This window comes from Ambystoma mexicanum, chromosome 4p (assembly GCF_040938575.1).
Source record: "Ambystoma mexicanum isolate Mex_15411 chromosome 4p, UKY_AmexF1_1, whole genome shotgun sequence".
Classification (NCBI taxonomy): domain Eukaryota; kingdom Metazoa; phylum Chordata; class Amphibia; order Caudata; family Ambystomatidae; genus Ambystoma; species Ambystoma mexicanum.
The window spans coordinates 694,163,515-694,178,845 of record NC_090927.1 but is presented as its reverse complement, the minus strand read 5'-3'; the positions used below and the strand labels follow the sequence as shown (position 1 = coordinate 694,178,845).

General features: G+C 43.6%; 1 protein-coding gene across 1 annotated transcript in view; it reads left to right on the top strand.

The window, feature by feature from the left end:
• The window catches only part of LOC138453424 (CD109 antigen-like), a 349,776-nt gene that overhangs the window by 22,539 nt on the left and 311,906 nt on the right, over positions 1-15,331 (top strand). Inside the window, exons 3-5 of the mRNA XM_069606257.1 lie at positions 4,016-4,044; positions 4,503-4,733; positions 6,521-6,646. Coding sequence (XP_069462358.1) covers positions 4,016-4,044; positions 4,503-4,733; positions 6,521-6,646 — 386 coding nt within the window. The remainder of the gene's footprint in view (positions 1-4,015; positions 4,045-4,502; positions 4,734-6,520; positions 6,647-15,331) is intronic.

The window sequence follows — 15,331 nt, the reverse complement described above, 5'->3', positions numbered from 1 at the left end:
TCCCAGGGATAATTTTCTTTTTTTGTCTAGTGCACTTGAAGCCACTTCAACCCCTTTTCGTGTCTTTTTGAGTACCCCACCCTCATCCATGTACAAGGATGGGGGGATCTCTGAATTTTCCGCACACACTCCATCCCATGGCTGTTCTCATCTCATCTCCAGCATGGAGCAGGTGCTTCTGCAATCCACTGTGCTCATTCAGATGGTTCAGAGAATAAAGTTTCAACCTGTTTGAAACGTGGCCTGCTTTTTTTGGTGGGTCGGTATAAGGGAGTTGTTTTTATTTTATATTTTTTACTCAGAAAGCATAAAGTAATTATCTCACTGAGTCAAGAATGACAAATGTGCATGGTCCAATGAAATTCTCCAAAAGAAGTCAGTGCCACTCATCAGTGGAAGGCAAACACCTTACACCATGTAGAATGTACTGTTGCATTCGGAAACCTCTGTGTACAGCCTGACTTGGAAAACAAACAAATGTTTTACTGTTAAAATAGATGGAAGTATCCAGAAGCCTGTAGATTTGAAAGTCTCCTTCCTTCGTTCGCATTACTCAATGAATTCGGTTGGTGTACACACATTCAGGTGCCTATTTGTTTTAATACACCACTAACTGTGTGGTGTGTGTGGATTAACTGTAGGAATTGTTGAGAATTCAAAGACATCGTTTGCTTGGGGATGTGGGGAGTGCAAGGGCTTGAAAAGCAAAGAACTAAGATTTGACTGTGTGGGCAGGCCTGCACCCATGGCATCCATATTCGCAGTTCATATAGGCCCCATTTCGCGGACCATGTTTGTATTGAGGGCTACGAGGAAAGTCTGTGTATATTCATGGGGTTTAAGTTGGGTATGTCACTGCCTTAAGGCCACGGTGCACCCAAAAGCTCTGGGATGTGTGACTTCTCGGAGGAGAAGATTGGTGCTCTGTTGATTCGAGAATTAATGGAAAACAGAAACTGGAGGTGGCCAGACCTGGATGCACAGCCCTCCATTTTGACATTACAAGCTGTCGGGTTCATTCTGAAACTCGTCCTCTGTGGCACTACATATTTGCATATTAATGAAATCATATTCATGTACTTTGTCGATGGAAGGTCTGGCAGGGGTCTCAAAAAATGTGGCCGTGGGTCCAATCTGCCTGCCGCCTGTGTATGTAACATTTGAAACCTGACAGACATTATTGACATTTCTGTGTTGTTCTCGATGTCAGGCTGATCAAAAAATCCCTATCCTGCCAGTGCTGCCTTGCCCCCTGCAGTGGGACTTATCCAGGTCTTTCTTCGTCATGAAATTGCAGACTGCAGCTCGTCATCCATGTCACTCTGACAAATGCCTACTGCTCTGCAGGAGTACCGGGGTGAGCTGTGGCTAAAGCATCCACTCAGCCACACACTACTACTACTAAACCAGCAGGGGTCCCAATCATCAAGGTTGAAACCGGTACAGCGCACCAGGTATTCCTCCTTCTCTTTGGTAATGTGGGCCCAGCGCAGGCCAACCTCTCTAGGAAGCTTGTGAGCTGGCACAAATGCAACACAAACCTTACAGTGGTTCCAAATTAAAAAATGTCCAACCAAAGTTCTACAAAAATGGGACCTTTACTAAAGCCAGCACACATTCACACAACTAATAAAAACACTCCTGGGCCGCCCACCAAAGGTAAAACAAAGAAAAAACAGATTACATTCTAAAAGGCACCCTGTGGTTGTAGAGGGGGCAGCTCAGCCAAAATGTCGAAGTTTATGGCTTTTTCTTTCAAAGGAATGTCTGTTTTACGGTGGACCAGGGGGACCGAGCCTCTTCAAATACATTATGTTGTTGTCTTTGGGATTCAACAGCGTTGAGCCAGGCTTTTTAAAGCGTCGAACCAGGAATCTGGGCACTTTTGGAGCTGGACCAGGGTGAAGTGGAGGAGCGTCAGTAATGAGCTCCAGGAATGCAGTGCTGTTCATCAGCGGCAGAGGCTTGTGGTTCGAGAGTGACGGGGATGGCCATGGAAGACGTTGCTGTCATGGGTGTGGAGAAGCAGAGACTGGCCTCCGGCGGCAGTTGAGCTCAGCTGACTCAGCATGGCATTAGTATGCTCTACCAGCAATGACCTTTGAGCTTGAAAAAGCTGGTAACCAGGCAAGCTGTGTCAAGCTCTCGATACTAGAAGACTTGTCAGGTATTATTTATGGAGACAGCTGTTCCTTTGCAGCAGCTTGGATGCCATCCATGGTGCCCAAACCAGCATCAAGTGGCACGGAGAAACAGTGAGAGCTAGGTGTCACTTCCTTGGTTCTGTGGTTGCTAGGACACCCAGTCCAGGGTCTGAGGGGCAAAGTGAGTCTTGTCCTTGATTCAGGTTTTTCCAGCCAGGAAGGTTCGCAGAGGGCAGTCAGAGGGGTTCTGCCACCTCCAATGGCAAGTGTCTGGGTACCAGTGCCTCAGTTGTGGTAGACCCTGTCCACTAAGCAGTTTTAACCCAAAACTGCTGTTGGGGATGGGTAGGGAGAATATATTTCTTCTTCTTCCTCGGAGCCTTCTATCATCGCCTTCTGTCATCTCTGCAATGGCAGAAGACTTTGGAATAGACTGTATCTCCAACAGAGATCCAGGTAAATCCTTCTTGTCTTGAAATCCAAATATGAATAATAAAGGGTAGGTCTCCCCTCGTATATGGGCAAAATGCTATAGTGGACTGGCAGACAGCAAGCCTGTTATGTGTCCAAATCTGATGTTTTACCCAGAGTGCCTTATTCAAGATTTGAGGAGGGGGCCGGACGTTTGGGGAGCTGTAACACAATCCAAGATGGTTAAACCCTTCTGAATCTATCCTCTGGGTTCCTCTAACTCTGCCCCCTTACTCTGTCTGCCTACATCAAGAGGACCCTATTAACCAGAACCCTGCTGTCAGAGGACCCTTGTAATGGCAGCACTGTCTTTGAAACACAGGTTACCAGGAAAACTTCCACAAAGGGTTCCTTTTTCCTGGAGGAAGGTATCGGTCATCCTCAGGGGAATCAAAGAAGACTTCTTGGGGTGACACCCACATGGTTGTTGTGGATACACCTAGGCCAGGGGGCTAATACACACCCAGCCCTGTCATGAATGAGCCACATCACCAAGCTGAGAATAATTTGACACCCAATCCTTATGGCTATATAATTGAGTAATCCCAGTAGCCATATGTCATAACTAGTGGTTGATTATATTTAGATTTTAGTTACTGCCTCTAGGCTGCTAGCGGACTATTTTGAACCAGGGGTGCAAATGGTTAATAAGCCACCTGGGCCGGCTGGAACTTTCGGTTCCAGCAGTTGTGTACGGAGTGCACATTTGATCTTTGAACCTGCCCTGTTGCCACTGCAGGGCAGTTGCTAGAGATGCCAGTAGATTGTCGCAGCAAGGTTTGTGGGTACATTATACGTATAGGCATGGTGCATATTACCTGGTGGTTCGCCACATCAAACTACACCTCCAGTCCAAATGTGGGTCCCTCCACTAGCGTCAAAACACCCATACGGGAACGTTGCTCTTTACAAATAGTTAAAACTGAATGTTCTATTTTTCTGCTGTCAAATGACTTTAATGTAATGTAGTATTTTTTATTGCGCATAACTGTAAAGTACCAGGCAGTAAACTTCATTATATAAATGTAAAATATAAGAAACGACCACAAAGGGTCAAACTATTGACTTTGCCTGTTTGTTTTTACTGCCAAGAAGAAATATATCCCTTGAGCCCCTTATGGAATAGAAATGAGTAGCACAGGGTTCATTGTTACTCTCTCATCATGGTCTTATGGTACTAAATAAACCAGAGGATGACAGGATAGAGACAACACTCAATTCCTGCCCACCCATCTCTTCGATGTGTGCACCTTTCTTCCTTTTGTTCTATAGTGCTCCACTGCCTTCTTACTATGTTTGCAGTGTGTAAACCCCCTACACGCATACACACCGAGCTGCAAAGCTGTACTTCTGGTTACATTTAGTATGCCCTGACTAACAGACATCTCCTTTTCTCACAGATTCTGTTGGTTTGCTCACGCTTCCGGCGGTAAGTACTGAACTCGCTGAACAACCCGTTGTTTGGACTTTTGTTTTTAACTCATTCTGAGCTTACCCAGTTTTGAGCGAGGTATTCTTATTAAGTTTAATGAAAAAGACCTAACGACGTTGCTTATGTCTAGTGGCCTAATTGTCAGTCCAACCACCGTCCTCTGTGTCCATCCAAATTGGGCGGTTTCTTTTCATGTCATGGCTCATTGGTCACCTGGAAGGAGGTGCAGGATCAATGGTTATGTCCACATGTGTATTTATATTTTCAATGAAGAAAAACATTTTTATCTCAAAGTTTTTCACCCACTCCCATCTCCAACACGCACACTTGCCATGCCCCTCCTGCATTGTCCAATCAGAAGGCCTGCCCCTCGAATGATTTTACTTTTAGCATATAGTCTTTTTATTTCACAATCTATGTATCTGTATGTTAACGTTTTCATTATTTTTCTCTAGCTTCCACCGGATCTTGAAAGAACTAAACTTGTGTTGGCTGTAAAAGGATTTGCACAGGATCTACTGCTTTTTAGTAAAGCGACTCCGATTGGTCTTCAGTCAAGCGGACCGACTGCGCTCCTTGAGATCGACCGATCCTTGTACCGGCCCAGGCAGGCTGTCAAGATCAGAGCCATCTGCCTGCGTTCTGACCTACGGCCTTTCTATGGAAAAGTAGATATTTATATCAGAGTAAGTGAGAGAGCGAGAAAGAAAGAGATGCATTTATTGTTGATTTGTACGTCACCAGACACATTACCCAGAATGCTTTGTGGCATAGGTGGCACAATCTAGGGATGAGCAGAACACATACCCCCCTGTCAACAGAGACTAGGTGTTCACGTGTTTGCATTCTTTTACATTTTAGGTGACTGATTTCAGATGTTAAGTGATATGTCTTGGAGTGGAACACAATGATCTGTAATCGCACTGTCAGAGCCCTGTTCACCAGCTGGTTTGAAATGTGACCTGGGTTAGCCAAGAACATGTGGGCAAAACCCCAGTAATGTCAGCAATGTGGCAAACAGTTCCCCCGTGAATGCTTTTGACTTTCAATCGAAAGTAGTTATAAGTGCTCTGGAGACCAGAGGCTGGAGAAATGTAGAGGCTGAATTATTTGTGCCAAAAAACAGGGATTTGTGCGCCATTCTGCCCGCAAATCCCCATTTGTTAAACAGGGATTTGTGGGCAGAATGGCGCACATATCATATCCCCGTTTTTCGGCGCAAATAATTCCATGAATCAGCCCCGTGGTGTTGGTCAATGCCTGGGCAAGCTAGCTTGCTAGTTCATACTGCGTCTGCAAGAACATGGGTGGGATCTTGACTGTATATGTTTAGCAAGTTACATCCTTCAGAAATGTTTGGGGTCATGTTGATTAGCAGCACCACTCGCTCACAGGCTGTGGTGCGGAATCACTCAGACGCATCTCCGTGGCTACCAGCATCTCTTTAATGTTCTTGTACAGAAGACATTTGAAACATTTGGCTTTCCAGAGGTTTTGGACTACAACCTCCATCAGCCTTATCCGGCATAGTCAATGGCATAGGATCATGGAATTTGTAGTCCAAAACAACTGGAGAGCCACAGGTTGCAGACACCTACTGTACAGTTACTACAAGCAGCTCGGGCAACCTGACTTTTTTATACATGAACCATTTGGCTATGTGCTCTTAAAGCAAAAAAAAAACTGCTTCATTCATGGCCTTTTCTCTCATCTTCTGCCCACTTCTATGTATCTGATAAGTTTACAACAGTTAACACAAAAAATTCCCGACAAAAAATGTGTTTTGCTGGACAAACGACATCGACCCAGCGCATTGAAAACCATGCTGGACTTAAGGAGGGAAAATAGAGAGAAGTAAATGTTGTAGAGGACAGAATCCGTAAAAAAGAACCCATGTGTGAGGCTGGTGGGCAGGGGGCAGATTGGTGTCTAGTGAGCCATGTCCATTTTGAAACCCTGCACACCAATTGACTACCGCTTAATAAGTTAACGATTTGAACAAAGAACGGAGAGGATGCAATGATTCACATTTGCTTTGGTAATAAGAATATTGTTTGACCGGCGAGTGATGAGAACCACTTTAAGGTGGACAGTTCCCGTATTTATGTAAATCCTGCTGCAAATACTTGTCCGGTGCATCTCAACCCATCAGAAAAGCGGGCAATCCAAAGCCAATTGTTTCATAGATTTCATTGGTGCTTCTGAGCAAATAAAAGGCCAGATCCTCATGTCTCGGGAGGATAGCTCGGGGGCAATGCGCTCGCAGTGGAAGCAAGATGACGCAGAGCAACACAGTTTCGATCCATGGGTCCGCGCTTAGAACAGGTTCAATCCCGGGTCCACGCTTAGAAACCTCTGGGTATTACGCACGTTATAAATAACCAATTATAATAATTACAACTTAGCCTTTGCTTTTACTTGGTGATTGTAAAGGATGCCAACACCTCAATGCCCCCTTGTTCGTCTTGTGCAGGATCCTTCTCAGAACCTCGTCCAGCAGTGGTTGGGTCTGCAGACTTCTTTGGGGACCGTGTCTCAAGAATTTCAATTGTCTGATGCCCCTCTCTTCGGAGACTGGACTATAGATCTGCGTACACAAGTAAGTGGGTACTACATCGTTTTTCAGCAGTCTAATGAAGTACAGAAAGTGAGTGAAAACCTACATTTTCATGGATTTTCAAATTGCAAAAACTGTAATTATGTTGGATATTCAATTACAATTATGCTTTCATATTCGTCTCTACACATTTACTACCGCTTGCACACACTTAACACGCCATAGGTAAGTTAATGTGTTTTTCAATTTGCTTGTGATTTGACAAATATGATATTGCAAATGTTAATCTGAGGTTGTTGCTGTTCATACAAATAAAGGAATCAATTTGGCACCTGTTCTATCAGTGTCTGAGGAAAAGGATTGGCTACTTTTAAGGCATGTTGATGCCTCTAGGTGAAGAGGGAGAAGGGCCAGGCTCAAAAAGCCACAGGCATTCACTTGTACAGACTCTTTGCCTGAGCCATAACCGGCAAAAACAGCTACTTCCTCACCACTGCTGAAGGTAGGATAGAAAATGCTACCAAAGAACCAGAAAATAAGAATACCATGGGGATAAGCTGCTTTTCTATTTACAAGCACGCAGAGGCGTTGGGCGGCTGAGAGTGCTACAGCCCCGGGTCTTTTGGCTGTAGCCCCAGATAGAAGCTCAGAAGCTACAACCAAAAGGCTGGCTAGCCCCGAGTCCCGACATTAGCATAGCCCTGGATCTTTTCCAGACCTAGCAACACCCCTGCAAGCACATATAAGAGGGATCTATCTGCATGGTCACTGTCTACCAGGAAATGCTCTTCTGCGCTGTGGTGGGAAAGAACCATGCTACATTTGGATGCAGCTTCCACATTTAAGGAAGCACAATTAAATACATATAAATAAATATATGTACAGACAAATCTGCAAGATGTGGGTGCCTGATCAGACGCGCACTGACCCAGTGCGTGCAACGTACCCAAAGCACAACAGAGTGCTCGATTACCAAGCTCCCCGGAGAAAACGGCACCCGATCAATCAATCCAGACACTGCATGCCGTGTCACTGAGTCTTCATCACCAGCAGGACAAGTAGAACGAAACCAACGCGTTTCCACCAAACGCGGGCCTTGACACACAATTGCCATCGGTACACATGCCAATGTCTATTGCAGGGATGGAGAAAAAGAGTAGCTACACCAGAGCTCTCAGTAGCTCCTGGAGTAAGCCATAAACCATAGAATTGGAGCTACTTGTATAGAAAAAGTAGCTAGTAGTATAGGAGTCTAGCATTAAGGTGCGATTCAAGCAATGTTACTTTTTCTATCAAAGCATAATAACAAAGCTATTGACATTAAGTTTATAAGTACAGCCCAAATGTACTAATGTGAAACTAAAAGGATGGCTTTTTAATCTAGTTCTTTAAATTATGCACAAGGAAAAACAAGTGGATGCGCAGCAGGTCTGTAATATGTTTATCAACCACTCGTATCGAGGTATTACACATTTTAAAAAGGGGATCTGTTAATCATGCTGTATCATTTTCAAAATATAACCAGTAGCAGTGTGATGAAGATGCAGATCTATAGGAATCCCAAAATGCCTACCTATGTGTAATGTGCACATATTTGTATGGAAGAACTGGTGTTGCAGTCAAAAGTAGCTCCAGGGAGATGTCCATGTTCTGCTCGCCAGGTTCTTCTACGCTGCACGCAGGAGCCACATGGCTGCCAGCTCCCACTTATTTTGATCCCGGAATGTTGCTTACATTATTCAGAGATGAGCGGGAGAAACCGAGCAATGCCCATCAGATTACAAAAAACGGATTTTTCAATACGTTTTTTTTTTATATTTCTTAGAGTATAAGTTTTCAAGAGTATTCGAATTTAGAAAATTCTATTCATTTAAATAGCAAATATCATTTGTGCAACCTGTGTTACAGGTTTTTTGTCGGCAATAAGTGCCATGTCTCACTTGTTGGAGCATTTCCTCAATCCTCACAAACCCTTTCAGGGACTTGGTTCCCTAATCAGAAGTCCGCGGAAGAATAGAATAGTGTTGCTCTAAGAAGGGCAAACAGTTTTCTAAAAAGCACCATGTTCAGTGAAAGAAAGATTGTGATGTACGGAGATGAAAGCCTCGGCTCCTGCATGACGCTGATTTACGGCCTGACAACGTCCATGTGACCGAGGGCATTCTCTTTGCAGAGCACTGCTTCTGAATTTAATAAAAAAGTTAAAATATGGTACCTGTGAGGTGTCGTTAGCAGAAACTGCACGCGTTGGCTTTTGTAATCAAGGCAGCACCACTTTTCTGATTCCCTAAAAGCTCAAGGAAACTTGTAAATCAGAAAAGTGGCCGACTTTTTAGAACTCTTCGCATTGATACTGGCGCACACGTTGGCCCCACAATGATAGACTTTACCAGCTTTTGCTGCTGGAAAGCATGACAGCTCCCCTCCAATCTTCCACCCACGTCAGAATGGTGGTGCTTGCCACTAGAGGGGGGTGTGCCAGCTTTTGCCACTACTTTTCTGACAAGCTCATAATCTGTAATGAGGCGTTTCTAGTGGTCGAAGTGGGCGGGAGCGGTGCTCCACTACTTTTTTTAATTAAGTTTTACTGTTCCTATACTTTTATTTTAAAAAGAAACTGTTCCAGAATGGTTTCGTTATAAAATAGAAGTGTAGAAAGAAGTTGAATCTTGCACTTTCAATGCACTACACGGAACATTCCATTAAACAGCAGGTGCATGTGTTCAGGGGTTTGTATTGTGCAGGGGAGGGTGTGTGGTGATGGGGTTTGTGGGTAGTGGGTGTGGGCCAGTAGGGAACATAGTTCCACTACTTCTTTTCGCACACTTCGACCACTGTTCTGTATTATTAGTTTTAACATCTTTGTCACTGTGGGCTCGATTCTTAAGTGCATTCAAATATAGATAAACGTTGTTCCATTAAGGAGCAACCCTTTACTTAAAAGCACCATATGCTGTTAAACTAAGAATGTGGTGGCCAGGTATCAAAGCAGCAGCTTTTACACGTGGCTGACTATGACCCTATTTATAATCATTAATTCTGGGAGAACCCTGCAAGGGCATTCTCCTTTTGAAGAGCTCTTCTTTTGCATGTTTAAGAAAATGAGTTACAATACAGCACCTCTGAGGTGCTGTTAACATACTACACATGTTTTTCCTTTAAAGGCTAGACTTTTCCAGAATGGCAACACCACTTTTCTAATTTACTGAAGGCGCCACAATACGTATATAAAAAGAAAAATTGTAACTTTAAAAAAATCCTTTTCATGACGCTGTGTAGCATTCGAGATCTCTAGGACGTGGCAGATGATTAACATGAATTGGGTTTATTGTTAACTGAAACAAGTATATATTTATATATAACATAAAGGGATTGCGAGCCCTGCCAGGCTCTGTCTTCTTCCTCACTCGCTCCAACCGCCCCGGCAGCTCGCTTCCATCACGTCACCCAAGCTCGATGGCACGAGTCTTCCCACACGGTGAACGGAGCATGCCGTGTGGCGGAATGAGTCCCGTATAACACATCCCTTCCCTTTCACAGTGCAACAAAACACAGAAAATCCTTTTTTTCCTCCCATCTTGACCACCGAGGACATTCCGCTGTGTTGCTAGGCAAGGAAAGTTCAACACTACGATTTCCCAGCCCTGCAGCATCAACCTCACCACCAAGCCTGTCACCGAACTTTCTCCATGTTTCACACACGTCCATCCTCCACTTTGGTAGCATGTTTGAACACTTCAGTCACCACATTAGGCTTGGACCACTTGCAGGACCCATTCATGAGAATGGGGGGGAAGTTTAATCCTTACTGTATATCCTACAGCAGGAAGAATGGCAACCTTACCCCGTCCCACACAAGACCTGTCATGTGCCATTTTGTTCTTTAACTGACTACATTTGATATTATAAAAAGTTTTCTCTAATCTTTTACCTATAGAGGTTTTCCTGCCCATCCAAGATGGCACTAGTTTCGTGTTGGCCTTCCTGCCCCTACTAAACTCAAAAGGATAGACGCCCATTTGCAATGAGGGGTGAATCTGTGTGCCACAATCACACCCCTCACTGCTTTTTCTGAATCCATGGCATTAGACTAAGCCCACCGAATGGCTTCTCTTAGAACTTTGTTAAAGCGTTCTACAACACCATTCGTCTGGGGATGGTAAATGGCACTCTTCCTGTGCTCGATGGACTTTTTCCTACAATAGTCCTCCATATATTTTGAACAAAATCGTGACCCGTTATCTGTCTCAATAACCCTGGGAAAGTCTTCCCTCTCACTGATCTCTTCCAAAAAATCAATTACAGACTTGGTGGTAATACAATGTCTAATCAGTACCTCCACCCACCTTGTTAACAAATCTATGATGACTAAACAAAAGGATTGTCTCCTATTGTTCCACACCAGGCCTATCACATCCATTCCTAATTTGTCCCATGGTTGTTCAGGGGTGTCAGTCACAACCATAGGATATCTCGAACCCAAACATACTTTATCACTTCTGTTGCAAAGGATACACTCTCTTTCAATTTGAAGATCACAGCCCGGCCACCAGTAGTTGCTCCTTATACTCTGCTTGGTCTTAACAATCCCTTGATGTCCTTCATGACCCAGGTCTATGATCCTCTGACGGACATAATACGGTGGAATAATCTTGTCAATGCGCATCAACATCTCCCCTTGGAGACTTAAATCATCTATCACATTCCAATACGCCAGCAGACCCAAATCCTCAAAACAAGGCTTCCTTGGAGGATCATTTTCTTTCAACATTTCTCTGAGTTCAGCCTAATGTCCTGTTTCATTGCTTCCTCACGTTAATTCTGTTGCACAGGTACTGAAGCTACAGCAAAAATTACTTCTGAGTCATTTCCTTCCATATTCAGCTCCATCACATTCGTGAGTCTAGAGAAAACAATTAGCCACAAATTATTTACACCCAGCACATACTTTACTGTGCAATTATATTCTTGTAGTTGGGCTACCCATCTTCTGACACAACCAGAAACTCTGTCTAAACCTTTCAAAATAATTATCTCGGCCAAAGGTTTGTGGTCGGTGCAAAATTCAAAGTTCATGCCCCAAATGAAATTCTTGAACTTGTCCGCTGCCCATTTTATGACTAACGCTTCCCTCTCAATGGTGGCATATGATCTCTCTGCTCCTTTCAATAATCTGGAAGCAAACGCTATAAGAAATTTGTTTCCATTATCCTCTTGAGTAACCACTGCGCCCAGACCTATATTGCTGGCATCCGTTGTTATTACAGTTTTCCTTTCACTCCTGAAATTCTGTAGGGCAGGAGCTCTTGCCAACCCTAATTTGATGGAATTGAACACTTCTTCACATTCATTGCGGCACATGAGGACACTCTTCCTTTGATGAGCTTGCGTAGAGATACTGTGTGTCTGGCAAAATCACGGATGAACTTTGAGTAGTACTCTGCCATACCTAGGAAGGTTTGAACCTCCTCCCGAGAGACTGGTCTGGGCATATTTTCAATAGCATCAGCAAGTTGTCTTTTGGGACGTATACCCTCAGCCGAAATGATGTGGCCCAAATATTCTATTTCTTGTCTGTTGATCTTTCATTTTTCCTTGCACAGCGTCATCCCTGCCGAATGTAGTTTCTGGAACACATAACCCAATCTTTCATTATGAAGTTTTAAGTTATACGCATCAATCAATGTGTCATCCTGGAAGCACAGGATCCCTTCATCTCCATTAAACAGCCTATGCATCATCTTCTGAAATACTGAAGCAGCGGAGACTAATCCAAATGGCATTCTTTTGTACTGAAATAGGCCTTCTGGCGTAATGAAGGCTGTTATTTGATTCTTCTTGTAGTTTAACTTGATGATACACCAATGCGAGATCCAGAGTAGAGAAGAATTTTGCAGGGCCAATAGTAGATATAATCTCCTTTATTTACTAACATAGTGACACACTTCTTTTGTGATCTACTTCCTTTGCAACTCTCAAAACTGTGTCTAATGATGGATTATCTTCTGTCGACAATTTCTCTCTGACCTTGGTGTTGTTGCATTCCAGCATAAATTGATCTCTTAGCCGTTCATCCAGCTGTTAATTGAAGTTGCACATCCTTGCCAATTTCCTTAAATTGGTGATCTATTGCTCTATACTCTCCCCTTCTTCTTGTGCCCTTTTTCCAAATTTATAGCGTTCTAAAATTGTGCTGAGTTTCTTTTCATTATGTTTGCTAATTTTCTTAACAGTTTTCTCATATTCATTAAGACCGTCATCTTCACTCTCTATGAGATTGGGCAAGTCTTCAAACCTCTCCTGACCAGCAGGACCCAAACAATGTAATAACAAGGATTTTCTCCTCACATTGCTGCAATTAGGACCACAAACTATGTTGGTGCAGTGTTCAAAAGATTGTATCCATGTTTTCCATGGTATGGTAGGCTCTCCTACTGCATGCAAAAAGAAAACAGGCCAAGGTACACTGATGAATGCCATGCTGTATAATTAGTCAAAACGTGCTTTAGCTGAAGATAAAAGTTTTTTTTTTCTGTGATCTTGTTCTGCTGCTGAAACCTTAGAGACCCCCAGCAACTTTGCTGGATTTTGAGGATTTGTTTTTTTTTACCTGGAAAGAGTGTCAGCCTTTTTTTCCCACTCATTCATGTATTTTGATGTGTGTTCTTCCATTTGTGTTCTTTGATTATGGAGTTTTAGATAACTCCATAGGCATAATCGTTTCATGTCAGTTACACAACACCCTCAGTGTAGTGACACAGGGATGTCTTTTAGACTTCCCAAAGGTTTAAATACCTTCTCTGGGATCAACTACTGTTTCCCAGAGACTAAACTAGTCTTTCCAAATTCCTAGACCCAGCACACACCATTTTACAAGGCACTGCTGGAGGGGTTACATAGTATCCCATGTGTCTAAACACTCATGTAGTAGTCAAATGCTACCCTTTCCTATTGAAAAGGCTGGTGGCAGTGGTTTTACAACAAACTACCATGATTTTTCCTGACCGCAAACACTGGTAGCTAAAAATCATGGGAGACATGTTTTTCAAGATGGCGCCTTTAGCCCCTTTGTTTAAACAGGTCCCGGTCTTCTTTTTTGCCATTTCTTTTTGGAAAGGTCCCTCTAGTGTCTGCACACCAAACCAGGTTTGGTCCCTTTGTTCGTGTGCCTTTGGCGGGCTTCAGGACTAAAGTCCGCCCGTGGTGTCTGAGTGTCTGGGGTGGGCAGGAAGTGAGGGAGGTGCCCAAATGCACTCTGGGGTGATTGGCTGGCTGACTGTCCAGTAAGGACAGCCACCCTGCTGGGTGAGTGACAGCTACGCTGGAATGAAAGGGAGAGAACTGTTTAAAAGGCGAGTCTCGTGGACTGGAATGCATCATCGACCACTGGAACGAAAGAACTGAAGACGAGCTGGAAGAGGACGGCTGCTGCAACTCCTGGACTGTTTGTTTGCCCGGTGAAGCCCTGCTGCAAGTCCGAATTGCAAAACTCCATTCGACAGAGAAGCTCCTTTAAGGACGGCTTCTTCCTTTGAGTTGGTGGAACCAATCAACTCATAAAACACCTGGATACCATTCTCAAGACTAGTTAGGATTAACCAGGGAGGTGGACACCAATTTATGTTCTTGCATCTACAGCTACTGAAGTGACTCTATTTTGTTTGCTTTCTTCAACGATCCCGTGCAGTGCAGTAGTCCCCCGATGTCCTCCCTCTTGTCCCCATGACTGAGGCTCAGGAACAGCGAGATCCGCAGGAACTGCCAGGAACCACGACTTCAGCAACAATTGGCCTGGCCTATTGACTTGAATTGAATGCCTCTGGTGAACTGAAACTATTTGCACTGCCTAGAAAGTATATGTTATCTATTCTACTTACTTTTGTCATTTCTGCTCACTGCTAAGTAACTGAACTGCCATTTGGCTCCTATTTCAGGGGTGCTCAAATTGTCTCAAAAGCTTAGAGTTTTGTATTGTAGTGTATTGGTATATGATATTAAGTTGCCTCCTTCTAGTGAAATGTTTTATAAATGATTGTGTAATACATTAATAAGTGTTTTTACCAAGAAACCCTGAGTATAAGTGTCTACTTGAACCACTGTGATTGAAAGACCTCTGTGTAACTACTTGTACTGCTCACATTCACTCTTGAGATAAGCCTGGCTGCTCAGCTCACTACCAACAAACTGTGTGGTACAGACTTATACCAAAGGTTGGTCTTGCTTACATCTGTAGTCCTAATTGTGTGTGGTGGTCCCAGAGGGTACTGCATGCAATTCTGCCTAACACCGATTTCCCACTGATTGTCATAATTTCATTTGTCGGGAGTAAATTTAGGCGTGCTCTCAAAAAGGTATTTCTATGTGTTCGATTTGGAAATGTCTTCATGTATTACAGAAGCTGGTTTAGCCTTTTTGAGTTTGTCGGTAGGCAAGTTGTCAATTTATTTGCATATGCTATGTCGATAGTGCATATCCAGTCCCATTCTTCCAATGTTTCCCTGATTTTGGTTGGATTCAATGTAAGGTCCTCTTCCGAGCAGCTGATCTGTTCCAGTTTCTCCTTGATTTTGGCTGACCAAGTCGTCAGTAGCCTGTTATTTCCACTCAGAAGCTCTTTGTTTATTTTATTGAAGATTTCTGGTCTAGTTGGTAAAAGTATCTTCCTGTTTAGAATCAAGCTGTTTCGGTCGACCATTGCTTGAAGTGAACACAAACTCAGTTCTCGGC